The sequence below is a fragment of the Rhineura floridana genome, chromosome 2 (assembly GCF_030035675.1).
Source record: "Rhineura floridana isolate rRhiFlo1 chromosome 2, rRhiFlo1.hap2, whole genome shotgun sequence".
NCBI classification, from domain to species: domain Eukaryota; kingdom Metazoa; phylum Chordata; class Lepidosauria; order Squamata; family Rhineuridae; genus Rhineura; species Rhineura floridana.
The window spans coordinates 114,413,325-114,440,619 of record NC_084481.1 but is presented as its reverse complement, the minus strand read 5'-3'; the positions used below and the strand labels follow the sequence as shown (position 1 = coordinate 114,440,619).

The window sequence follows — 27,295 nt, the reverse complement described above, 5'->3', positions numbered from 1 at the left end:
CCTCTGCTACCCACCACGATCCCCTAGTCCTTCACCTCCAGCTCAGACCCCAAAAGTGTGTGAAGATAGGATTCCCCCTTCCCCAATGTGCATTAATTACTTACCTCAAATGGCAAATGCAGTTGAATTTCTCATTCACCCAGTTTGGAGAGAACCTTTTGGAGCTCTTCACAATCTCTTTTTTGATTTTTTTGAATAATTTGCTGATGACACCAAACTTGGAGACTTCACTGCTCAATCCTACCACCAGATCATTGATGAGGAAGTTAAATAGCATTGGTCCCAAAACAGACCCTTGGGAAACCCCACCTTACTTCCCTCCGTTGTGGGAGCTGTGCATTTATTCCTACTACTTGTTCTTTAACCAGTTACTGATCCATAAGAGAAGCCATCTTCTTATCCTATGATTGCCAAATTTATTCAGGAGTCTTTGCTGAGGAACTTTGTCAAAAGCTTTTTGAAAGCCCAAGGACCACAAATATATGGATGAGTTAGAGGATCAATTCACACAGCTAACTGGACTTATCTACATGGGAGCAAAACATTGTATTAAAAACACTGCTTTTACCTCCGTTTTCTGTTTGCACAGTCCACATAGGGGGCTCAAAGCCAGCTGCAAACACGGTGCTTTTCATTCACACTGAAGGGAAAGATCAATCACGCAGCTTCCTAATGACCACGCCCTCTTAAGGTCAAGATTTCACTTCTGCTGGTTACCTTGGCAACCGAGCATGCTCAGTTTGTTTCATACCCCTCCCCGAAGTGTGATTTGTGTTTTCACTGCTACAATCCAGCTGGAATGCAAATATTTGCTTGAACAGAGTTATGCTTTTGTGCACGGGGGGGGAGATATCCAGCTGTAATGCAAATATTTGCTTGAACAGAGTTATGCTTTTCTGCACAGACTGGGGGGGGGGAAGAAAAATAAAGCACTGTTTGCAGCAAGCTTGCAGAACTAGAGCCAGCAGTCGAACAGGAAATGACATGAACAAAGAGAGGAGGAGGGAATGGGCGTGGAGAGGGGAAGCATCAAAGTAAAGCGTCTACAAGCCCTAGAGATACAAACTGGAGAAGCATTTACCTTTCCTTTTTGGATTAGAACAGCATGTTTTTACTATGGATTTAAAGAGGAAAACTGCATTTACCATGCAAATTAAAAGGGGCTGTGAGTAGCACCAGACCTGCACTAAAACTCTGTGTGAACCAGCCCTTTATGTGGCATAGTCTGTGGATTCAGACTGAGGCTATGTCAAATATGCCTGTCCATTCACAACTCCATCCTCTCTTTAGGGCCTAACTACATATGGCTCTAACAACATGATTAACAATGATGCTATTTTTTTAGAAATCCCCTGCCCATCTATTAGGTGGGGGTGGTACTGGAACCTCCCAAAGAGAAACCTCCAAATCTCTCCCACTCCCATAAAAATACTGAGGAATGTTATAGAGACAGGGAAAGCAAGTGATTCCAAATAGATTATATCTGCCTCATTTTGATACCAAAGCAATCTTGTCGGGAATGTTTGTTTTCAGAACATACCAGGCATGAAACATAATTTCAGTATGAATCTATTTGAATCCTTTAATGCAGAGACTCAGAAGGTCTTATGATATACACAGTATCCGGTAGTTTAAAATGTAAAAACAATCCATCAGAAAAAAAGGCCAAAAAGTTACTTTTCAAGCTTCGTAAACATACATTACAGACTTCAGCAAGACATTTATCAAAGTTTCACACTGTAGTTGGATCTAGTAGCAATTTTGTACCTTTTTTGTTTAAAATAGCAAATCTGACAATGATATTTTAAAATTTTGTAATAAATGAAGCTACTGATCTTATGTACATTATAAATAGGCCTTTTGTGGGGGGGGGGGGTTGGGTGAGGAAAATGATGTCCTGTCACATGTTGAAATGATATCTTAGCTTTTAAATGTAAAATAAAGCGTTATGAAAGTAAAACTATACATGTTTTTATATATTTATAAATAAATATCTTCTGTTCTGACATTCCCACATGTATCTTCAGCTCTGGAATACATACGATTCTGCTTAGAGTTCTGGTGGTTGTTTGTCATAACAAGATCATGAATCACTCTTGTGCTGCTGCTGCTGCTGCTCTAGAAAACTGCTTTTCATACAAGCTCATGACATGGTGGACAAACTGATACTGTTCGCAAGTCTGGATCATTCCTCCCCTAGGAAGAGAAGCAGGAGGAGAAAAAGGTTTTGTAAGCAAATATCCATTGAGTATGTCAGCGTTACAAACAAAAATCACAGTGTGTTAATGGTCCTAAGTTCAGTGGTTTAGTAAAGGCATTGAGGTCTCAGATTTGCCTCTAAGATCCACTTAGGTAACATACTTGAGCTTAAGGCCCAGGGTCTGTGCAAGATGATTCTCATAAAAGTATCCAAATCAATTTCAATGGGTTGCATTCAACACAGCACTATGGTGAAAGTTCTGTTAGCACAAAGTTTTTTCCTTGCACAACGACATTCTCTCCCTCTTCTCTTACCACACCCTCTAAATCTGATCTGGGTTTTCCCCCAACCCTCCAGAACAGATTTGGGGATTGCACAGGGTGTGCACAGGGGGAGGAGGGTGAAAATCCCATTGTGTTAGTGCGAAACCTTGTGCTAGTGCAACTATTTAGCTGCATACCACCCTTTGTATCTGTCGGGCACAATCAGGTTGGTAATGAATCATGAACATGCCAAAAATAATCAGGAAATTGCTTTTAGGTCATAAAACTTGGCTGGAAAAAGCAAGTTTAATTCTGCAGTTAAAAATAGATATAAAACAAAAAAAAGAATGAACAACAAAGATTTTGAATCAGGTTTCTCACATCTATTTAAACCTTACCAATTTATTCAGAATAATTACAGCTGTGGTGAAGCCACATGAAGATAGAGCCACTATGGTCTTATCTGTGTGTAGGTAATTGTCCTGTTTCTTCCCTTCTTTTTAAATGCTGTGTACTTGGAAAACTAGCATTATCAGAAAGAAATGTTCTAGTTAAAACCTTACTAACTGAAACCTAATCAAAGACCATGATCCTCTCTGACTATTGGTCCTCATGATGCACAACAGCCATCCCTGGCAGAGCAATATATGAAGAGCTATATGCATTCGTCGCTGCAGTGTTGCCGCCATCGCCGCCGCTGGTTGCGGGCGTTTTCATCGTCGCCGAGGACCGTGCCGCTGCCCAGGATATTACCACTGCGGCTCCACTGCCTTCACCGCTTCTCTGCTCGTGTGTGGTCGCTGTTGTCGCTGCTTGGGGCTGTGTTGCTGTCCTGGTGCCATCGCTGGCGGCTCGTTCTTGGCTGGGGGGCCCGAGACTGCCATTGTTGTTTGAAGAGGACTAATTAATTTTAACATTGTTTGTTCGGTGTGTGTGTGCGTTACTGTTGGGTGAATGATTGTATGATTGCTTGTCTGTGTGAGTTTGTGTATTTTTAACATGTGCCTGGGAGAAAAGATTCCATCCTTCGTGGGGGGGCTTTCGGGGGCCCCAATTAACGTAGTGACGGGTAATGGGAGGTATGGTGTTAGGAGGAGAACAGGCCAGGTAAGGGGAACTTGTCCCAGACAAATTGTGTCTGTGCCTTGTTCCGGTTCTCCTCATACCCACAGGTTTGTTGGTTGTCCTATCAGCCAGCTCTCGGATCTCCAAGTGCTGCTTTTGAATGCCAGGTCGGTACATAATAAAACCTCACTTGTGCATGATTTAATTCTGGAGGAGGGTGCCGACCTGGCATGTATAACCGAGACCTGGGTGGGTGATCAGGGAGGAGTTGCTCTTTCCCAGCTTTGTCCACCCGGGTATTTGGTTCAGCACTGTGGTAGATCTGAGGGCCGGGGAGGGGGGGTCGCTGTGGTCTATAGGAGTTCTTTCCCTCTCACCAAGCACCCTGTCCAGATGGCGACTGGTCTGGAATGTCTCCACCTTGTATTGGGCCAGGGAGACAGACTAGGAATACTGTTGGTGTACCGTCCACCTTGCTGCCCAACAGCTTCCTTAGCTGAGCTGACAGAGATAGTCTCGGAGGTGCTCTTGAGATCCCCTAGACTTTTGGTACTGGGGGATTTCAACGTCCATGCCGAGGCTGTCTTATCTGGCGCAGCTCAGGACTTCATTGCCTCCATGACAACAATGGGGCTGTCTCAATTTTCTACCGGCCCAACGCATGTGTCGGGACATACTCTTGATTTGATCTTCGCCACTGGACATGGAGATGGTGATCTGGCGGTGGGGTGTTTTTCATCTACCCCATTGTCATGGACAGATCATCGCTTGCTGAGATTTAGACTTACAGCGGCTCTTTCCCTCTGCAAAGGTGGAGGATCTATTAAGTTGATCCGCTCCCGGAGCCAGATGGATCCCGCAGGTTTTCAGAGGGCTCTGGGAGATTTTCCGGCTGATAGGACTGGTGCTCCTGTCAAGGCCCTGGTCGCACTGTGGAATAAATACGGAAATGACCCGGGCTATTGACACGATCGCTCCCGCACGCCCCCTCCGCTGTAGAGCTCATACAGCTCCGTGGTATACCCCGGAGCTGAGAGCGATGAAACATGAGAGGAGGAGGCTGGAGTGCAGATGGAGGAAAACTCCCAGTGGATACAATCATGCCTTGGTAAGTGCCACCAATAAGTTGTATACAAAAGCGGTAAGGACAGCAAAGAAGCTTTATTTTGCTGCCTCTATTAGATCATCCCTATGCCTCCCAGCGGAGCTTTTTAAAGTTGTGCGTGGGCTCTTACACTCTGGCCCCCACGATACTACGGAAACATCGGAAGCCCGCTGCAACGAAATTGCTGGACACTTTCAAGATAAGATCGCATGTATCCGCAGGGATCTTGACTCCGATGTTGCGACAGATGAATCCATTGAAGTGTCCGGAGCACGGCCTTGTCCTTCATTATTGGATGAGTTTCAGTTGGTGCAGCTCGAGGAAGTGGACAAGGTGCTTGGAATGGTTCGGGCAACCACGTCTGTTCTGGATCCTTGCCCATCTTGGCTAATGAAAGCTAGCAGGGCTGGGACCACCAGTTGGGCCAAGGAAGTGGTTAATGCCTCCTTGAGGGAGGGAGTAGTCCCTGGTAGCCTCAAGGAGGCAGTAGTGAGACCTCTTTTAAAGAAACCCTCGTTGGACCCAGATAACTTGAACAACTATAGACCGGTGGCGAATGTCCCTTTTTTGGGCAAGGTTTTGGAACGGGTGGTTGCCGGCCAGCTCCAGGCGCTCTTGGATGAAACCGATTATCTAGATCCGTTTCAATCCGGTTTTAGGCCCGGTTTTGGCACCGAAACAGCCTTGGTCACCCTGTATGATGACCTTTGTCGGGAGAGGGACAGGGGGAGTGTGACTCTGTTGATTCTCCTTGATCTCTCAGCAGCGTTTGATACCATCGACCATGGTATCCTTCTGGGGAGACTCGCGGAGTTGGGTGTTCGGGGCACTGCTTGGCAGTGGTTCCGCTCCTACTTCGCGGACCGTCACCAGAAGGTAGTGCTTGGGGAACATCACTCGACACCATGGACTCTCCATTGTGGAGTCCCTCAGGGGTCGGTCTTGTCCCCCATGCTTTTCAACATCTACATGAAGCTGCTGGGTGCGGTCATCAGGAGTTTTGGAGTGCGTTGCCATCAATATGCTGATGAAACGCAGCTCTATTTCTCCTTTTCATCTTCTTCAGGTGAGTCTGTTGATGTGCTGAACCGTTGCCTGACCACGATAATGGACTGGATGAGAGCTAATAAACTGAGACTCAATCCAGACAAGACTGAGACACTGCTGGTGAACGCCTTCCCTACTCAGATGGTGGATGTTCACCCTGTTCTGGATGGGGTTACACTCCCCCTGAAAGAACAGGTACGTAGTTTGGGGGTTCTTTTCGATTCTTCCTTGTCTCTCGAGGCCCAAGTGGCCTCGGTGGCACGGAATGCATTTTACCATCTTCGTCTGGTAGCCCAACTACGCCCCTATCTGGACAGAGACGACCTCGCCTCCGTTGTTCATGTTCTGGTAACTTCAAGATTGGATTACTGTAATGCGCTCTACGTAGGGCTGCCCTTGAAGACAGTTTGGAAGCTTCAGCTGGTGCAGAACGCAGCTGCCAGACTATTGACGAGGAGCAGTCGGTCTTCGCATATAACACCTATTCTGGCGTGTCTGCACTGGCTCCCTATTTGCTTCCGGGCGAGATTCAAGGTGCTGGTTTTGACCTATAAAGCCTTACACGGCGTGGGACCTCAATACCTTGTGGAACGCCTCTCTCGCTATGAACCTACCCGTTCACTTCGTTCAGAATCTAAGGCCCTCCTCCGGGTACCAGCTCATCGGGAAGCCGGGAGGGTGGTTACTAGATCTAGGGCCTTTTCTGTGGTGGCCCCTGAGTTGTGGAACAGCCTCCCCAAAGAGGTACGCCTGGCGCCTACACTTCTATCTTTCCGGCACCAGGTAAAGACCTTTTTATGCTCCCAGGCATTTTAATCTTTTAATTTTCTTAATCTTTCTACTTTTAACATGTATCCTTCTTAATTTGTGTTGTATTTCATTTTTGTTGTGCTTTCTGTTGTTTGTTTGTACATGTTTTTGTGATTTTTTACTATGATATATTGTATTTTATCTTGTTTGTTCACCGCCCTGAGAGCTATTCTGCTAAGGGCGGTATATAAATTGAAATAATAAATAATAAATTCCATATGATTTCATGTGTAAATATGGAATATGGGCCCGAATGTTGTGTCTTAAAAACAGCATCCTTCAGAATTCAGATGTGTGGCAACCAGGCAGAGGGCCTTGTCTGTGGCAAATTATGACACACTCTCCAGATACGTTTTCCTGATGACAACTGCATTGTCTTTTAGGTGCCAGGCAAATTCCATCCTATTCTGTTGGGCTTGCCTTGAGGTCATTTTACATTGAAAGGTGGAACAGGTTTGTTTTGTTTTTAGAAATATATGCTCAGCAAGTTATCTGTATATGAAATGATCATAATTCAGGAGGGAAAATGTGGATTACTCTGATGCAGGATTGGAGATCTTTCCAGACGTCCAAACTACACAAAGGCCGGAGTAGAAGTCCTGTCCTTCTGTAATCTAGCTCCCAGTGTTCCAGCTAAGGGTAGGCTATCCTTCCCTCATCTGCCACCACAGGGTAATCCATTTTGCTCTAAGAGGAGGAGAAAGAGAGGACAGAGTTGCCCACCATCTAGGTCTTAGTCTTCCAGGTTAGGTAAGGTGGCTTTTCACTCCCCCAGCTGGCCACCCCTGGACTATAACCTAAAACCAACCTTTAGAAGAGGGCCATTATAAGTGAAGAAGGCATGACATGAGATACTTCATTTCTTTTGGAACTGTTTCTGTTCAAGACATCATGATCATGTATCTTTTTGTTTTCTCCACTGCATGCATCTCTGCCAGCTCATGACCCCAAGAGAATGCCAGTCACGGTCCCTGATAATTACTGCCCATGCAAGCCAACTAGTAGCGAAAGGGTTGCATCCTGAAATTGAGAAACAGAAGCAGCAGGGGGGTCCTCTAGTTCAAAGCCACAGGAAATGAGGTTTTCTTTTCTTATCCTGACTGCTCAGCTGCTACTTCCTCTCCTTCCCACAGTTATATAGACATCTCTTTGTGTAGTATTCCATAGGAATTATAGTGTGAGAGTGTGTGCATGTGCACTCATGGAATCCCACAGTTCCCCAATATTGTGTGGCAGAGTGAATCTTTCTAATATGCACTAGGGCAACTTTAAAAGAACACATATTGAACATTTTTAGGCACCGGGCCAAAGGGGCCTTGGAGAGAAGATCCTGAACTGTTCGGCATTGATTGCCATTTGTACATTTAAAAGGTCAACTATGGACTTCAGTACAATGGGCTCAGAAAGGGAGTAATTCATGTGCTGCAGTGGGATTGTTCACACCACCCTTCCTCTCTCTTGTATAAGCAATCTTCGATGGTGGATGTCCAACCTGTCCTGGATGGGGTTGCACTCCCCCTAAAGGAGCAGGTTCGTAGCTTGGGGATTCTCCTAGAACCATCTCTGTTACTTGAGGCTCAGGTAGCCTCAGTGGCACGGAGTGCCTTCTACCAACTTCGGTTGGTGGCCCAGCTATGCCCCTATCTGGACAGGGATAACCTGGCTCCAGTTGTCCATGCTCTGGTAACCTCCAAATTAGATTCCTGCAATGCACTCTATGTGGGGCTGTCTTAATGGTTCGGAAACTGCAGCTTGTGCAAAATGCAGCGCCCAGATTGGTAACAGGGACCAGATGGTCCAAACAAAAAACCAATTCTGGCCCACTTGCATTGGCTGCCTGTATGTTTCCGAGCTCAATTCAAGGTGCTGGTTTTAACCTATAAAGCCTTACATGGCTTGGGACCACAATACCTGATGGAACGCCTCTCCCGATACGAACCCACCCATACACTACGCTCAACATCTAAGGCCCTCCTCCAGGTGCCTACTCCAAGGGAAGCTCAGAGGGTGGCAACAAGGGAGAGGGCCTTCTCAGTGGTGGCCCCCAAATTATGGAATGATCTGATTGACGAGGTGCGCCTGGCGCCATCACTGTTATCTTTTCGGCACCAGGTCAAGACTTTCCTCTTGTCCCAGGCATTTTAGCATGTGTTTTTTAAATTGTTTTAAATTTTTAAAATTGTATTTTAAATTGTTTTTAAAAGATGTGTTTTGAATTTGTATGTTTGTTTTTGATGTTTTTAGTTGCTGTAAACCGCCCAGAGAGCTATGGGGCAGTATACAAATACAATAAAATAAATAAATAAATAAATAAATAAATAAAATCAGGTAGCACAAAGGGCTCTTGTAGACGACCTATTTATTGAGCATTTGATGAGTATTCATTCAGATTTGTTTGCAGGGAGATTAGATGACATTGCACCAAAGCAAGTGTTATTCCACACTTTCCAATGCATTTTCACAATCCTTTCCTCATCACAAAAAGTCTGAACTCTTGAGGAAATGGTTTTGTTGCACAAGACCTCCCACTTAACTATAATTGCCCAGCCTGAATTTGTTTGTATGTGATTGAATCTCACTGGAAACTAGCAACAGTCTGGTAGCACCCTAAAACTACTGACCAAAGTAGTAGAGCTTGAATTTCCTTTACTATGGGAGGTTCAGTGGAACCTGTTCTCCACTTTATTTTGAAAACTTGGGGATGTTCTGACACTTTGTAGCAAAAGGGATTCCCCCGTCACCTACTTTCTCTGCAAAGTCAACTTGGCAGAGTAGTTAGCATGATGGATTAGCACCCCATCAATCTTGAAGACCACTTGGTGGTTGTGGGCCAGGTGCTCACTCTCAGGCTAGCCTACATCACTGGGTTGTTGTGAGGCTAAAAGGGGTGGGTGGGGAAGAACCATGTACACCACCTTCAGTTCCTTGGAGAAAAGGCAAGATATGAATGTGATAGATAAATAAACTAGCTGAAACTGCTACTTGGAATCTATCTCCAATGGCTTGGATCCCAAGAGAGGTGAATGGAAAGAAAGCTTTCTGTTTCCCCACCCCACCCCACCCCACCCAATCTACCCTGGGATCTTTTCAGAAGAAGGGTGGGGTATACATTTAATAAATAAACAATTTGCGGGGGGGGAGGGGACAACAATGTCCAGACATGCAAGAGGCTACTTATTAAAAGATGATAATGCCAAACTCTATTAGTTGTACACTACTTTTCTGCTAGTGTGATGCTTATTTGCTCTCATGTAGCAATGTATAAGACTCTTTTCACAAAGTCATGGTTTCTTTTACTTCATTGCTTGTGCTGGGATCCACAACAGAAGGAAACCATGGATTCTGCTAGTCTCCAAGCTCTCAGCATCTCAGGAAAGTGACAGGCATTTCTTATTCTTTTTTTTTATCATTAATTTTATTCAAATTTTCAAACAAAACAAAACAACAACAACAAAAACAAATTAAACAATAAAATAAAATGTTGACTTCCGATTTGTCGCAGATCAGTTATAGGTCTATGATATATAACAAACCTGTCTCTTAATATATTACAAAATCACTTTCCTCCAGTAGTTATCTTAATTAGTCATCAAATCTCATTAACATCACTTTATTCTTTCCGCAAAAAGTCAAAGAGAGGTTTCCACTCCTTGAGAAATATATCCATCGATTTTTCTCCAAATAAACATGTCAATTAATCCATCTCATCAAGTCTGCTAGGTCCAGTAATTTCAATAGCCATTTTTCCATTATCAGTGTTAATTCCATCTTCCAACTTCCATCCTTGCACCCATAATAATCTTGCTGTCATAGTCATAGTCATATAGTAAGAGTCTGATGGGAATTTCCTTCATCACAAATATTTCCTTGCCATCAATTCTGAATGTGTTGCTGAAATATTGTTGTAAAGTCATATCTCTGTTCCTCTTTTTTACGAAATGCACTAGCACATCTCTTGAGAGTTTTTCCATTGTCACATATCTGGAATTAATTCTATAAATTTTCTCTATTTCAAGTTCCATCAAATCATTCCAGTCCAGAAATTCCATCAAAACATTGATAGCTTTATCTCTGATATCTTCATCAATTTCCCCAGGGACAACGCCGAATTCCAAACAGTAATCTTTATCTCCAGGATCCACAAACTCCAAATATTTTTCCAGTTCCACACTTGATATATCTGTTCCAATCTCCAGGACTTGCATCCTCCCTTCAATTTTTGCCATAAAGTCCAAATCTTTTTCCAATTCCACATTTGATATATCTGATCCAATCTCCAGAATTTGCTCCTTCCCTTTAATTTCTTTTTCATCTTCTATTGCTTGTCCATCTGCTTTTTTTCTCATATAATCCTTTATTTCTTTCAACTCCTGTTTCACTTTACCAAATTCAGTTGCCATCTCTTGTCTACTCTGTCCCAGTTCTTGTTTCGTTATCTTAATCTCATCCATTATCTTCTGAAACATATCCAGAGGGGAAAACCCTTCCAGGGATACATCCAGGGTCTCTGCCACTTCTTTGATTGTCATTCTTAAAGCCGAAAAAAAAAACCTTCAAATTTCCAATATAGCCACAATTCCCAAGCAAAGAGTAATTTGCTTCTTTTTCCAGCAATAAGGGAGTTAATATTCCAGGCCTGTTGACATCATCTGGCCAGCACAGTTCTTATCTCCCGCACGTCCAAGAATGCAAAACAAATTTGGTTCACAGCGCCGAACAATTAGTAACATACATGAACAGCAGATTCGTCTAAAGAAAGTAGTCCAAGAAAAAGTAGTCCCAGACATATATCAATCAAATAATCATCTAAATCAGATTTTCTCTTCGGGTAAGTTGCCCCTCATCTGTTTTAATCTTTATAGTTTCCAAATTCAGGCCAGCTTTTTGCCATAAAAAATAAGATAAGCTTTTTAAATTTTCTTTCCTCCTCCTTAATTCCTTGTATAAAAGAGAGAAGTGTAACTCACCCAGGTATCTTAATTGCTGATTCTTAAACAAATCTCTTTTACTGTAGTAATTTAAGCCAAATGATAAGATTAGACAGAAGAAAGCTCGCCCGTTGTGGATCGTTTAAAAGAAAAAACGTCTCGCTTTTTTTCAGCCCAGCTTGCTGGAAGTCCTAACTCCGTCTTCGGCTGCTAGGTATGCCTTCTTTTCCCAGGGAATTCCTGATCAATTCCATCCACCGACAGCCCAACGAAGTTTCTGTGGGTAATCTCTCGGTTCACCCTTGCCTGGGAGAACATTTATACCAGTCAAAGTTCCCTTTTGACTGATTTTAAACTGAGAAAAGCTTCCTCTGAGACAGAGCTCATCTCAGAGGCAGCCACAGGCGGAGCAATCCTTCCGGGAACTCCACAGGCATTTCTTATTCTGACTCCCACCAAACATAATAATTGCTCTGCCAATAATAATGTTCAGATTAATGTTTGTTTTGTTTTTCAATGAAATACCTTTCACCAGTTCCATTCATCAGAATCATTAGGTACTAGGTAGAGCAACAAGATTTTTTCAGTGTTTATGGCCAGCAGGAGTTTGTTATGGTGTAGATTTCAAGCTCTTTTACAGTTTCACTTGTTATGATCACCCTTAAATGTCAATGCCTCCTCATTTTATATTTCTGTATATATTCATCCCAGCATGTACTAGCAACATTCCTAGAATCCACAGCGTTGCCATGTGTTGAACCCAAAAGCTTGCAAATGTATTTATTTATTTATTTATTTCATTCCATTTCTATACCGCCCCTAGCCTATGGCTCTCTGGGCGGTTCACAGCAAGGAATAAAATACAATACAGTAAAAAAGAAATCAGATAAAATCCCTAAAACAGACAGCTTAAGCGTTTAACAACTTGATATAAAATTAACTTAACATTAAGCAATTAAAATGCCTGGGAGAATAAAAAGGTTTTAACCTGGCACCGAAAAGATAGAAGAGTAGGCGCCAGGCGCACCTCATCGGGAAGACTGTTCCACAATTCGGGGGCCACTACTGAAAAGGCCCTAGATCTAGTAACAGCCCTCCGAGCTTCCCTATGGGACGGGACTCGGAGGAGGGCCTTAGATGTTGAACGTAGTGAGCGGGTAGGTTCATAGCAGGAGAGGCGTTCCGCAAGGTATTGTGGTCCCGCAATGTACATGTACATGTTTATTTGGAACATTTATATCCCATCTTTCTGCTTTAAAAAAAAAAAAAAGCTCTCAAGGATCTGTACTCATACATCTGTAAAAATGCTTACAACATTGAGAACAATTCATCACCAACATACCAAAACCCAGTAACTTTCTAAGAGTCCATAGAATTAAAAAAGACAGGGGAGAAGTAGAATTAAAATCCAGCCAGATTTTGGAAGTTTTTATTTTTATTTTTTCAAAAAACAAATCTTCCACATGTTGTTGTTGCTTTAGACCAAGAGGAATGTCTGTTATGTGCTTTTACCTATGAGTTGTGTAATGTGTTCGTAGTTTTTATTAAAAAGGCATTTTTCTAGCCAATGTTAGTCAATGAACTTGCTTATTCTGTTGTGACTAGGCAACAGTTTCTGACCAATCTTGGCCTCTGGAAATACAGAAGCTTGCTGTTGCTAGGCAACCTTCTCACAAACTAGTCCTCAGCCTTGAAGAGTTTATAGTTCAGGTAGGCCACAATGTTAGAAGTCAGATGTGAAAGGAGATTGGGAGAAGAAATCACAGGAATTGTAAAAATAGATTGAGAGGCATGTGGAGGATGGGGGAGAAAATATATCTGGAAAGGATGTTGAAGGTCACCTTGTCCAATCCCCTATTTAGTGCAGGATAACTACAGATAAATAATTCCTCCTTACTCCTCCTGTACATCACCCACATAGGGTTTTATTTAGTTTTGTAACTCTGAAATGAAAATCCTGCATGGTGGATTAATATTTCTGCATAGTGCAGAATCAGAAAAAATTCTGAGAGAGAGACAGAGTGGTTTACTTATAAGTATTTTTAAGTTTATGGCACAGGAAGGATTCAAGCTTTCAGCTCATAGTTTATTGAACTACAATGTAACTATGTCCAAATAAGTTAAATGTAAGCCACATGCAAGGACTGGAGTTAGTGCAGAGGTGCTCTCTATAATATTGCAGTGTTAGTTCTTGTCACTGCTCATTTAGTTGAAAATCTTGCCTTTTAAGTAATTAGGTATATAAAGGACTTTGAACAATTGCACATACTTTATGTAAGTATTAAGTATTTCTCTTTCTGAACACTCATTGTAATCCTGATCTTCATCATAATAAGTACTCACCAGTGTGGGGGAAGAAAAAAAAAACTTCAGGAAAGAGCTACAGAGCTTGGAGAAGAACAATTTCTGTGATAGGGTATCAGAAATGAAGAAGTACGCCCACATTGGTTTTCTATTCTTAAATGACATGTTTGCTCCTTGTATTAAAGATTGGGGCCCTGGCACAGAATATATGACCATGATATTGCTCTGAATCTGGAGTGCATAATGGTGCACACAATTATGGTACCTCCATGCACAACATTGTGCTGGCACTAGTGGAAAGTCAGTCTGCATTCTGTCCATTCTCTCACTTAGTTGGCTAAAAGAAAAAAACACTTTACCTGTGACAGGGGGTTAGAGTACATGACCTTCAAGGTCCCTTCCAACTCTTTTTATTCTATGTGGATGTCATTGGTTGCCAGTTTGGTACCATGTGGAATGATAGCTTCAGTTGCATAGAGTCCATGTGTCTATTCCAGTGAACAGACAAATCTGGGACCCTTCTGCCACTGACAGCCATCAAGCTCCAAAGTAGTGGTGAAGCATCACATCATCATATCAATAGTGCTTAAATAAGCACTATACTTTAACGGACATATTAACAGCTGTAATTGCATTTGAGAGCTTGGATGAACATGGAAAGGCTTTAAGATAACATATTAAACTAAAAGTGTTTTTTTAACTGAATACATACTATATATCCTGTAGCTTGAAAGAAACCTCACTGGAAGATCCAAAATTATTGGAATTCGTATTGCATCAACTGTGCCAGACTCCCCGGGCCTTACAGGTCTTCTCAGCTATTCCTGAAGGTGCAGGCAAGCATCAGCTTTCCTTACCCATAATCTCTAGCCTTTCTAGTACACGATGAAAAGGCTACATATGACCACAAGATGGCTATCTAGCTATAGGAATGACTCAACTAGTGCTCTCTTTTTTTCCTCCAATTTAGGCTTGGGACAGCTTTTCATATTACATCTGGAAGGTATGAATGCCCTCATGGGATCTCTACTCATGCATTTGTAAAAATGTTTTTCCCCAAAGCTATAAGTATCTCCCTGCATATTTAGTTAAGCATCACCCTGCCCACACGCCACATGGTAACAGTGAGGCAAAACTAATTTAATCTATATAACTGTTCATGTTTATTCTGAAGTTAAGATTCAGTGAATCCAGTGAGATTTACCACTTATGACCAAAACATTTAAACTTTAACTCATCAAACCAGTATTTGATATTTTGAATATATTTGTCACTTGTAAATAATACAAATGTAACTGATTTGCATCTAACCCATTAATTATATTCTTAACAGTCTGTAATTTTGTTTTGATATTGTGTTATTGTTTCCAATATTTTTCTCATTGTAAACATATTATCATTGTAATGTACCTTCTGCTTTAACTAACTACAGTGGAACAGGTACTTCAAAGTCTTCAAAGCGAAGGTAAAAAAAGAGCCTTACTATTATACACTTAGGCCTGGTTTACACATAATGCTAATCCATGGCCTATAAACTGTGACTCAATTTGACTGTCTGAACCTGGTCCAGTGGCATAACCAGTTTACCAACCACAAAAAACATGCTTGTAAGGCATGGTTTGTTGTTGGTTTATAAACCCTGTTTTACATTAGCTATGACTTAGCATAATGCATGAACCCAGTCCTCATATCTACTCCCTAGTACTATATAACCAATATCTGGGCAACCTGTGGCTCTCCAGATATTGTTGCACTCCAGCTCCCATCAGCCTCAGCCAGCATGGTCAAAGATCAGGGATGATGGGGGGTTGTAGTTCAACATCTGGAGGACCAAAGGTCTCAACCTTCAATAAGCATGGTTTGTACAGTAGTAACACATCCCATGAAGCCAAAACCTGTTAAATATGCTAGAAGAGGGGGGGGGGACCTTGGTTCCTAGAGTTTCTTTTTAAGAGAAAATTTAAAAAGACAAGATTCTCTTACCTGTCTATCCGTAGCTGGCAGGTTGTTCTGAGTATGTCCACTACCCCCTCGTTCTTCCACTGTTTGCAGCAAATGCTGGTGGCAATAAAGCAGCCAGTCCTCCCAATCCCTGCACTGGCCAGAGAGAGCGAAGCAGAAAGTGAGAGAGGAATCTTCAGAAAGAGCACCAATTATTTCTTTAGTAATTCAGATAAACCCTTGCCAAATGTATAAAGCCAACAGACCAGAATTAGACTCCATGAACAAGGAAAAACCTGCATGATGTGTGTGTGTAGCAAACAAAACAGAACAGAACAAAACAAAACAGGATTGGCCCTGTGATTTAGGATTAGGTTTCCAATGTGTCTCTTGGTAATTAAAAGGTTTTCCAGTCCCAAGGCATAGGATATTTGTTTATATTTATTTATTTAAAAGCATTTATAAACTGCTTAGTATTTTAAAAATCTCGTAAGTGGTGTACAAAATAAAAACAAATATTATTAAAATAAAAATACAACTTAAAATCAGTAGAACAGCAACATAAAGGCATATAAAACAGGAATTTGTGGGATAAAAAAACATATCAGGGTCTGGTCTTCTGGGTCAGGGCAAGCCTGGGCAAAAAGATAAGTCTTTAGAAGATGTCTGAAGCACTTGATGACTGCTGCTTCAGGTATGGCAGAGGGAAAGGCATTCCATAGTACAGGCGCTATAGCAAAAAAAATGCCCATTTTCAGGTCACTATCCTATGATATTCTATAGTACATTGCCACAAGTAGAATTTCCCCAGATGATCCAACTGATCTTACAGGTCTGTATAGGGTCAGGCAGTCTTTCAGTAACCTGGTCCCAAGTTGTGCAGGGCTTTATATATTAACAAGACCTTGAACATGACCTGATAACTTATATTGATATAGACCTATGCTAAAGAAAGTCATTTTTTTCTTAATTAAATGAATTGTAGCCATAGTGTAATGGGATGATGTGTTGGGCTTGGACTGGAGAAATGCAAGTTTCAAATCCCCACTTAGTCATGAAGCTGACTGACTGGCCCTAGGTATGTCATTATCTCTCTGCCCAGCCTACCTTACAGGTTTGTTGTGAGGATACAATGGGATAACCGTTGCAGAACCATGTATGCAATCCTGACCTCCTTGGAGAAATGGCAGGATATATATATAATGCACAACATGTACAATATTGTATATGTACAACAGGTTATAAATAATATGTACAATACTTATAGGAAGAATATGTATAGAACATTGTTAATTAATTTTAGCTGATTCTTTGTTAATATTCAGCCTGATGAGCAACAGGTGAACAAATTATGATCAACATGAACTGAGAAGACTTTCTAGATTCTGATCTGAATGTCATATTATTTATTACATTTCTAACCTACCTTCCTCCAAAGAGTTCAAGGTGGTCTAAGTGCTCCTCACCCCACACTTTTATGCTCATAATCACCATCACCCCGCAATGAGGTAGGTTAGGCTAGCGATTGGTCCAAGGTCACCTAGTGAGGTTAATGGCTTAGTGGGGATTTGAGCCTTGGTCTCTTCAGACCTAGTCTAACATTCTAACCGAGACTTTCCCAACTGGTGTGCCTCCAGATGTTGTTGGACCACAACTCCCATCAGCCTCAGCCATTGGGATGATGGGAGTTGTGGTCCAACAACATCTGGAGGCACACTGGTTGGGAAAGGCTGCTCTAACCCCTACATGACACTGGCTCTCATTACAACGGCTATAATAAGACAATTGTGTTTAGGTAAGTAAGGGAAAAATAAATATTCAACTAATTTCCACTCTTGATCAAGTATATTAGTTTTTCTAAGTGAGGCACATCAGGTTGCAACAGCAGGACAGGTTAGATTCAGAAGCCACAAACCCAGTTTGCATGCAATGTTAAACACTGAACCATAGTTTAAAATAAACTATGGTTTAATGCACATGAATACTTTGCTCCCCCTTTGCTCTTGACTGTATCACATGCTGGAGAAAACAAACAGAAACAAGCCAGATTTTGCCTTGTTGTGATGTGTGAACCCAGGCTTGTGGTTTGTCTTCTCCAAACAAATTGTAAGTGGTAAGGAAAGAATAAAGTTTGGCTTCCATTTGTGATTTGTTTGGAGAGAAACAAACCACAAGCCCAGGTTCACACATCACAACAAGCCAGACTCCAGGGACATTCATGTCACAATCTGTGTACCTGTGTTCACAAATAGTTGAGCTGTACACTTGTACAGTCATTCATGTAACATTCAATGAATGTAGTTATTTTACCCAAATGGTTGTACGTGTGTCAAGACAGTTTGTACCTCTGTTCAGTATAACATGTGGACAAGCCTTCTGTCTTGTTTCCTCTCCCCCATGGCACAGTTGGGAGCAAAAGAGGATCAAAACACTCATGGTTTATTTTAAACTGTGGTTTAACACTGTATGAGAACCAGACCACAGAGTGTGGGCAGAAAGTATGCCCATTGGTCTTGAGGCCCACCATATTTTTCAAATTTTAAGAAGCTAAATCCTGACTTTGGGCAGTAGGGATTGATGAAAGCAACAACCAACGGGAAGAGTCCATTAATCAGAGTGTACTTGTATATCACCAATGGCCTGCTGTCCAAGCAAACTGATACTAGGGTCCTCTTGCTTCTTACATATGTTTAATTTGGCCCTAACCAATTAAGCAAAGAGTGTGTGTATGTGTGCATCCCCATCATTCCAGAATATGTGGAAACAGTGTTGATGCTCCTCAGTGGGTATAGCTGTATGCATCCCATAAACCGACTATGTAAACAGTCTGGTATGCAGAAAGGCAGTTTAATAAGACAATGTTTTTCTGTCCAGAATAAGCAGTTCTCATTTATGTGAGAAAATGAAAAAGACAGGGAAAAATGCCCTAACCATCAGCCCAATATTTTTTTCAAAGAAAGATTACTACTTAGATTGGAGGAAAATGTTACAGAGTGCAATGCCAGACAGATGTTAGGTGAGCCATCTGGCTTCTGTCTGGCCTGATATGTCAATATGTCACTTTAAATAACAGAAGCAGCAGTGCTGGTAGCATCTCAGATGAATTTTCATTCATCGCCACATAAATAATTTTGGCCAGCAGCTATGCCCTAAGGAAAAATAAATGCTACTTGAGCACAGTCATTTCACCCAAATATATGGATATATATAGGAAAACAACAGAATGAAATTTAATAGGGATAAGTGCAAAGTTGTACACCTAGGAAAAAAACCAAATGCAGAGTTATAAGATGGAGGATGCTTGGCTCAGCAATACTACATACAAGAAGGATCTTGGGATTATTGTTGATCTGAGCCAACTGTGTGTGTGTATGTATGTATGTATGTATGTATTTATTTATTATACTTATATACCACCCCATAACCAAAGCTCTCTGGGCGGTTTACAGTAACTGAAAACATTAAAACAAATATACAAACTTAAAAACACATCTTTTAAAAACAATTTAAAACACAATTAAAAAATTTAAAACAATTTAAATGATGTGATGTAGCCTAAAATAGCATCTTCCTTTTTTGCAGCCACATTAACAGAAGCACAGTTTCCAAATTGTAGGAACTACTGGTTCCCTCTATTTGGCACTGGTTAGGCCTCATTTTGAGTATTGTATCCAATTCTGGACACCACACTTCACGAAGGATGCAGACCAACTGGAACAGGTTCAGAGGAGGGCAACATGGATGATCAGGGGACTAGAAACAAAGCGCTATGAGGAAAGACTGAAAGAATTGGGCAAGTTTTGCCTTGAGAAGAGAAAGCTGAAGGGAGATATGATAGATAGCACTCTTCAAGAACTTGAAAGGTTGTCACAGAGAGGAGGACCAGGCTCTCTTCTCAATCATCCCAGAGTGCAGGACACGGAATAATGGGCTCAAGTTACAGGAAGCCAGACTTCGACTGAACACCAATGACCTAGGGAGGTGGTGGGCTCTCCAACACTAGAGGCATTCAAGAGGCAGTTGGACAGCCATATGTTGGGTATACTTTAATTTGGATTCCTGCATTGAGCAGGGGGTTGGACTTGATGGCCTTATAGGCCTCTTCCAACTCTTACTATTCTATTGATTCCCACCCTGAAAAATCCCTTGGCCTATTACACTGTAAAAATAGTGTTCTTCATATTAATCTTTGGTTATTGATCAGAACTGATTTTGTATTGCATTTATTGGTCCTAGCAAATTATAAATTCCATTTATTATCTTAAAAATTATTTGAATGAAACTTAAGAAGCAAAAGTGACAAACCTCCTGTATGTTTTATAATGGCATATTATTTTTAAGGACAATTGCTATGTACGCTTTCCAGCAATCATTTCCTTATTTAAACAAGGCACAACATGCCTCTGAATAGCTGGAACAAGGGCACTGGGAGAGAAAGGGAGAATCATCCAAACTGTTTAGACACTTAGAAGTCTGGATAAAATGGCATTCTATTAAGATAAATTTAATTGACATAGTATCTGCCTAGGATAAATCCAGATAACAAGATGTTTTAGAAAACTGGTTTCATTATACCATGCAAATATATATTTAAGATTACCCTAAGAAATTTGGCACACTGATACTACTTTCTGCATTGATACTGTACATTACATTCTCATTTGTTGTTTATAGATAAGAGCACCAGACAGAACCTCATTGTTCCTATCCCTTTCACTCACGGGCTGTTTGTAGAAGAGACATGCACATCTGGTTTTAAAATGTCTCCATCTTGTGTCATTATATGAATGCTCACTATGCATAGTCAAATGCGAACATTTTCTGCAATAGAACCAAAAAGGGCTTCAGCTGTAAAAATGGAAATGTTCCCTGCTCCCTGTCAAAGTTCAGCAGTATGAAAAAAAAAAATCTGGAACTTATTTGCAATGCTCACACATCATACTAAATAGCCAACCTTGCTCTCCCCTCGGCCTTTTTTCCTTTTTGTAATATGAGCCCCATTTACAGAATGCATAGATGCTTATTAGGGATGGTACAGAATATTCACAAATTTGGATTTGGTATTGTATCTGCAAGTTCATCTCATTGTTGAACAGGCCACTTATGCGTGAATTTGCGACTGTTAGCAACACCATAATTTTTAAATCCCTGGTGCAAATTATGTAATTATTTTTGCCTCTGTATACATTATATACAGCATAAGCAATAGTGAAGAAAATTAGGTAATTTTTTGGAAAAAATAAAAAAAGAGAACTGGGAATCGCGATAACTAGCAGAACACAATTTATAGTGAATAGGAACTGGCATCCTATTTGACAAATTGAAAAATGGAACGGAACCATCCCTAGTACTCATGACCCCCATGCCATACTTCTGTTTACACCTATTGGTTGTAAGAGCCTGAACTGATTTTGTAAGAGAACATTAAGTAATCTTTCATTTGGTTTTGTAATTTATGATGGCTATTTCCTCGTAGCTTCTCTCTGCTCATTTTTTGTGTGTGCTTAACTGTTTTTATTATATTCATAAACATTAAAATAAAGAGCTTTTTAATTTTTTTAATCAAATCTAATCAGGAAAGCCTGAGTACAAAGTTTTACTATGATAAAGATGACTGCACAAACAAATATGTAAATACACACACACACGATCATCCAGTATTAATAGCTACTTTTCCAGAGACTATGGCTCACTTCATATGACCCAGTTCATATGCTTACTGAGCAATTCTCATAGTGGAGGTTAACTTCTGCCCACTATGCACCTAATGTACCATATGACACCTGGAGCCCACAGAAACCTATGTGTAGGTCTAATTTGCATTACTTCCCCCTAAAAATGTGTGTGTATCATGTTTATACATCTGAAAACCCCTTTATATGCCACTTGGATCACATTACATTAGATGAGTGGAACTGGGGTGAGGGAAATGGCAACAGCTTCACCTCAGGAGCCTATGATTTAAAAAAATTAAAAAATGATTGTTTCCCCACATTGCATGCCTAATTAAGCAGCCTACGCTACTTCCTATTCCATCTGTACAGCAGATGGGGACACTGAAAGAGTTAGGTCACTTTGAGCACAGCCCACAGTGCAAATGTTGTCACACTATACATGATTTTGGGAGCATATGCCTTTGGGGGGGGATTCTCTATGAAGTTCCGGTGCCAAATTAGAAGCAAGTGATATTCCCTCACTAGTTTGCCAGGGCCAGATTGACAGAACAATAGTTAAAGCCATAACACCACAGAAGGCTGACCTTATGCAAAAATTGTGCTCTCTGTTCATTTTATTATTGAATTTATATCCTGCCCTTTCTCCCAAAAGAGCCCAGATCAGCCTTATAAGGGAAGGCTCCTTCAATACAGTATTATGTAAATGGCAACTGCTTATTCCCCTTTGTTTCCTTTCTCTTCATGGTGGTTTAAACAAGGCATAATTAGTCTACCTGCAGTGAACTATGATTGGAGCATTATTTTCTTCTTCACATTGCACAGCCTCTTCTACTTCCTGAACCAGCTGCAACAGGGGAGGTGCTTGATCAGGGGTCTTCTGGTCTGGCCAAGAAGTATACCAGTAGTGCTTCAAATTTCTTATTTCTTCACCCTTCTGTAAGACAGTTATAAAAACAATGAGAGACAATGGAAAGCAACCCCATGAACCCATCCCCAGTGTTTTAGAATAGCTCTTGTGAGAGGAACCCAGAGAAAGCAGAGGCCTTGCTGCCACCATAGCCTTATATGGGCAATCAGAAAAGATACGGTCCAAAAGGTGAAACTTCCTAATGACTCAGATTTTAAATATCTTTCCATGGGGCATGCAGCATGGTTCACTAACCTGTGTCAAATGGGATTTGTTCAGCAGCCTAAGCTTTATTCAGCATTTAGGTAAACATGATGGGGACATGGGGGCACATGCAAGCCCTACCCCCAAATGTTCCCAGAAACAATAGCTGCTCTTTGGATCTTTGTGCAATTACTGCAAAGGTATGGAAGGTTTTTTTAAAAGCTTGTTTTATTGAGCATATTTAGAAACTTCATGACTACAAACCCTGGCTTATTAGGGTTTCCAAATGTGGGGACACTTATTTTTATCCAATATACTAGTAGTATTTTTAAACTAAATCCACATTGTCCCTGCTATAGCAGTAGTGGACAGCATGGTGGGGCAGGCAGCAGCACTCACCTGACCTCCCAACAGCTGAGTCACTGCTCCTTACAGGGAGGGAGAGGGGTTAGGTCAGTACAGTGCAAATGCACTGGGCAGAGCCTATCTGGTGCTTCTGTCAGTGTGCTTGCACTGTGCCAGCCTCCTTACTGTCTTGCCATCTCGTTCCCAGTAAGAAGCAACAGCTCAGCTACTGGAAGGTCAGGCGAGTGACCCTGCCCCACTCCAGCATCCACCATTCTACAGATTAATCGCTCAATACTATAATTTGCATAGCTGCAGCAGAACATTAGTGCATAACTGGCAAGTGGAGCCATTTCACAATCTTTGCAGCTTGCTGTTTTGCACTGAGATGATACAAGGTTGCTAATAAATGCAAGATGTACTGGAGCCATGCAATGTTTTCAAATGTTACACGAGTGAGCTACCTGCACTCATCTGCCTTCCTTCCCAGTCCTTCTTCCCCAAGTTCTGTGACATGCAATTATATCGAGCGATGGCACGACATATTTGGCAGTAGAGGCTATTGGTGGTTCTAAAAATGTAAGAACGAACCCAATTCAAAGTTCTGGTCCTTATCTTAAAAGCAGGGGTGGGGAACTGGATCTGGCTGGCAGTCTCTCTTGCCTCCCAAGGGCCAACTCTGACGGGTGGATGAGGCTGCCCACCTATTAAGGGACTTGCTGTAACTGCTGATCAGAGCCCCTGTGAAGACCATTCGCAGGCACAGTTTGGATTCAACCCCATCTGCAAATAGACATCTTTCCTTGCAAAGGATAAATATCCTTTGCAGCTGTGGCTTCAATCCAAAGTGCTCATGCAAATGGACTTTATAGGGGATTGCACCAAGCCCCCTTGAAGGCACACTGCTAGTGAAAGTGCACCCTTAAAGTAGCTTGCTGATAGTGCAAGCCAGTGAGCCTCATCCACAAAGGAACAATCAGGAGCTCATGTTAAGCTCCTGATTGTAGCTATGTCCTTACCTGCCCCACACTAGATGTCACATATGAAAAAGGTGGGCATGGGTTGGGGAAAATGAACTTATGCTCCAGATTGGGATCCATGCTTGTCCTAATTAGGCCCATAGGGCAGCGATTCCCCACCCCTTCTTTAAACCCCTAAATTTTTGGTCTTCTCTGGGAACCTACTCTCCAGTATGAGTCTTTCCAGCACTTCCAAGACTATCTGATAAGACCCTACTCTTATGAGGAGGTTCCCACCAACCTCAACGCTATGGAATTCCCTTCCAAGGGGACCCAGGCCACCTTCTCCCAACTGGCTTTTCTTCAGACAGGTAAAAAACTATATATTACACTTGGCCTTTCAAAAATTGAAATTCATCCCTAGATTCCATGTTTTATTACTATTTTCTTGTGTTGCCTTTTTTGTCCAGTTTTTAAATTTATTTATTGGTAGCCAAAGCATGAGTAACAAAGTGCAACTTCTACAACTTAACAAGATTTGTTGTGATATAAAAAGTATACATGATTTTATCAATAACTGAACATTTGCTTTATCATGCCACTAGGACTAATCCAAGGAAAACATAAAAATTAAGGGGTATACATCATCATCATCATCACTATTTTGTTGTGTGCCTTCAAGTCAATTACGACTTAGGTGACCCTATGAATCAGTGACCTCTAGGAGCATCTGTCATGAACCACCTTGTTCAGATCTGGTAAGTTAAGGTCTGTGGCTTCCTTGATGGAATCAATCCATCTCTTGTTTAGCCTTCCTCTTTTTCTACTCCCTTCTTGTTCTCCCAGCATTATTGTCTTTTCTAGTGAATCATGTATTTTCATTATGTGTCCAACGTACGATAACCTCCTGCTGGGATGGTGAGATATAAATCAAATAATAAAATAAATAAACAACCTCAGTTTCATCATTTTAGCTTCTAGTGATAGTTCTAGTTTAATTTGTTCTAACACCCAATTATTTGTCTTTTTCGCAGTCTGTTGTCTCCATTTTGGTTAATGACTGTGCCAAGGTATAATCCTTGACAAGTTCAATGTCCTCGTTGTCAACTTTAAAGTTACATAACTCTTCTGTTGTCATTACTTTGGTCTTCTTGACGTTCAGCTGTAGTCCTGCTTTTATGCTTTCCTCTTTAACTTTCATCAGCATTTGTTTCAAATCATCATCATCATTATTATTGTTATACATAACAAAATAAGGAAGAAAAAAATAAAATATGAAGATTAAATATTTGAATGATCTTAGAGCTAAGTTAAATTTTTCCTAGTGATGTATAAGGATCTATTGCATCTTATACTTCTGTTAACTTATTGTCCTGCTGTCTTTTTGCACAATTTTAATGATGTGTAGTTTTATTTCAAACATGTAAACTGCTATAATGTATATAAACAACAACAAATGTTGGCAAAGCCACACTGACTCCGCTGCTATCCTGAGTTGGCCTTCTAGACTGACTCACACCAGAGCAAATCTATAGCTCACTATACTACATTGTCAAGGGAGCCATTTTAAACATTTTAACTGTCATACTCTCATGCTGTTAGTCAAACTGAAGATATGTGTTCAAAATATAATTATATTCTTAATAATACTGGCAACATAAACGGAAAGAAATTGTATTTATATCCTGATAGACAGATAGTGATTCCTAATTGCATATACCACATGTAACACCCTCTGTGAAAGCATAAGGCATAAGGCTTACTTAAAAAAATAAAACTTCCTGAATCAACAAATATGCTGCTCAATTTGCAGGCATTCTCATTGATTGTACACCCTTCACTTTACTGTTGCCTTATCTTGTGCCAGGTTGGAGCTCTGGGTCATTGAAATGTTTGCTTCAACCTTTTAGGATGCAATCCAATACGTACTTACCTGGGAGCTTACTTCTGAGTAGACATGTATTGGATTGCAGCCTTAGTCACTGATTGGGAAATGTAACACTGGGCTAAACAACTACCTTCAAATGAAGGCATCTATAGAAGGAGAAAAGCAACATTTAGCACTAAATTTAAACAACAGACAGGCTTTCAGTTTAACTAATCAAGAACTATTGGGGCAGGGTTGATTTTTAGGAGTTCTAGTGTGTGGGAATTGCCTTAAGGAAATACATAGCACTAACGTTATGACTAGTACAGTTTGGATTTAGAAAATAAACAGAAGCCAGAGAGAAATTTAAACCATCCATCCATAATGCTCCAGTCCTATAAATCACATAGTTATGGCAGAAGATGTTGCATATGAGGCGTGGAAGATTTACTGTTTTACAAAATGTGTAAGATTCCAGATGCAATTCATTTCATTGGCATTCAAATATCCTTATGACAACTGCTGGAAGAAGAGCGAGAAACAATATTGATTTCACCTGGTTGCTTTGTACGGCATTGGGCAAAAGACCTGTGTAGAACCATTGTGCCAAAGATGATGCTGGAGGGAGCCTTTGCAGCACAATAACACTGAAGTCACCCAACCTCACTCATGTGCAGCAGGATATCAGATCATGCCACTGGTACAACAATGCTACAAACAGTTCCTGGCCACATACACTTTGCTTTCAGTGAAACAGGACACAGGAGATCAGACTGTAATGTATATTAATCAAAGAGCACATAAAGATAGATTAAACATTATAGTTGACAGTCTAAACTATCATTTAGTCTTTATCATCCCTTTCAACCTTCTAACAAAACAACACTGTATTCAACATCACTTTTAGAAATCCTTTAAAAGACCCCAATTCTTTACTGACAAAAGGCTTAGCAAACTTTCAGTGGAAGGAAAACAAATTTAACGAGTGCAAGGAAAACAAATTTAATGGTTGCATGAACATTGGACCCCCTTTAGGATGCACACCTTAACGTGGTAAGGGGTTTGAGAGTGTTGAAGAAGCTGAGAGCAATGCTGTCAGGAGTCTAGACCAAGAGGCTAGACTCCTAGCAGGGGCACCCAAGGCGGAATGGACAAAGCTGAGACACCAGACTAAGATGCATCCAAACTCAGAGGAAGCCAAGGGTAAACCACCTCTGAATACCCCTTACCACGGAAACCAGATGAACAGAGTACCCAAAATGCAACATGAGATAGTGCTGGAAGATGAGACCCCCAGGTCAGAAGGCACTCACCGAGCTGCTGGGGAGGAACAAAGGACAAGTACGAGTAGTGCTGTGACTAATGACGCAGCTGGGTCAAAGCCGAAAGGAATCCCAGAGGCTGATGCGCACAGATGCAAAAGGAGAGTCCGGAGTTGTACGACACACACAATAGGAACATGGAATGTGAGAAGCATGAACCAGGGAAAGTTAGAAATTGTCAAGAAAGAAACGCTTTGCGCATACCATGGACTGCGAAAAAGACCAATAATTGGGTGTTAGAACCAATTAAACCAGAACTATCACTAGAAACTAAAAGGATGAAACTAAGGTTATCATACTTTGGACGCATAATGAAAAGACATGATTCACTGGAAAAGACACTAATGCTGGGA

The 27,295-nt window shown here is 41.2% G+C and overlaps 1 protein-coding gene across 10 annotated transcripts in view; it reads right to left on the bottom strand.

Annotated features, from left to right (window-relative positions):
• Window positions 1-1,556: 1,556 nt before the first annotated feature.
• Window positions 1,557-27,295, bottom strand: part of PTPN5 (protein tyrosine phosphatase non-receptor type 5) — a 103,516-nt gene continuing 77,777 nt past the window's right edge. For 9 of the 10 annotated variants that reach the window (XM_061610190.1, XM_061610186.1, XM_061610191.1 and 6 more), the window contains 3 exons: window positions 22,112-22,272; window positions 15,706-15,819; window positions 1,557-2,196 (listed from right to left, as the gene is read on the bottom strand). In XM_061610190.1, the coding sequence (XP_061466174.1) occupies window positions 2,091-2,196; window positions 15,706-15,819; window positions 22,112-22,272 (381 nt within the window). In that variant the 3' untranslated portion in view covers window positions 1,557-2,090. The remainder of the gene's footprint in view (window positions 2,197-15,705; window positions 15,820-22,111; window positions 22,273-27,295) is intronic. The other variant, XM_061610188.1, reaches the window with a different exon arrangement.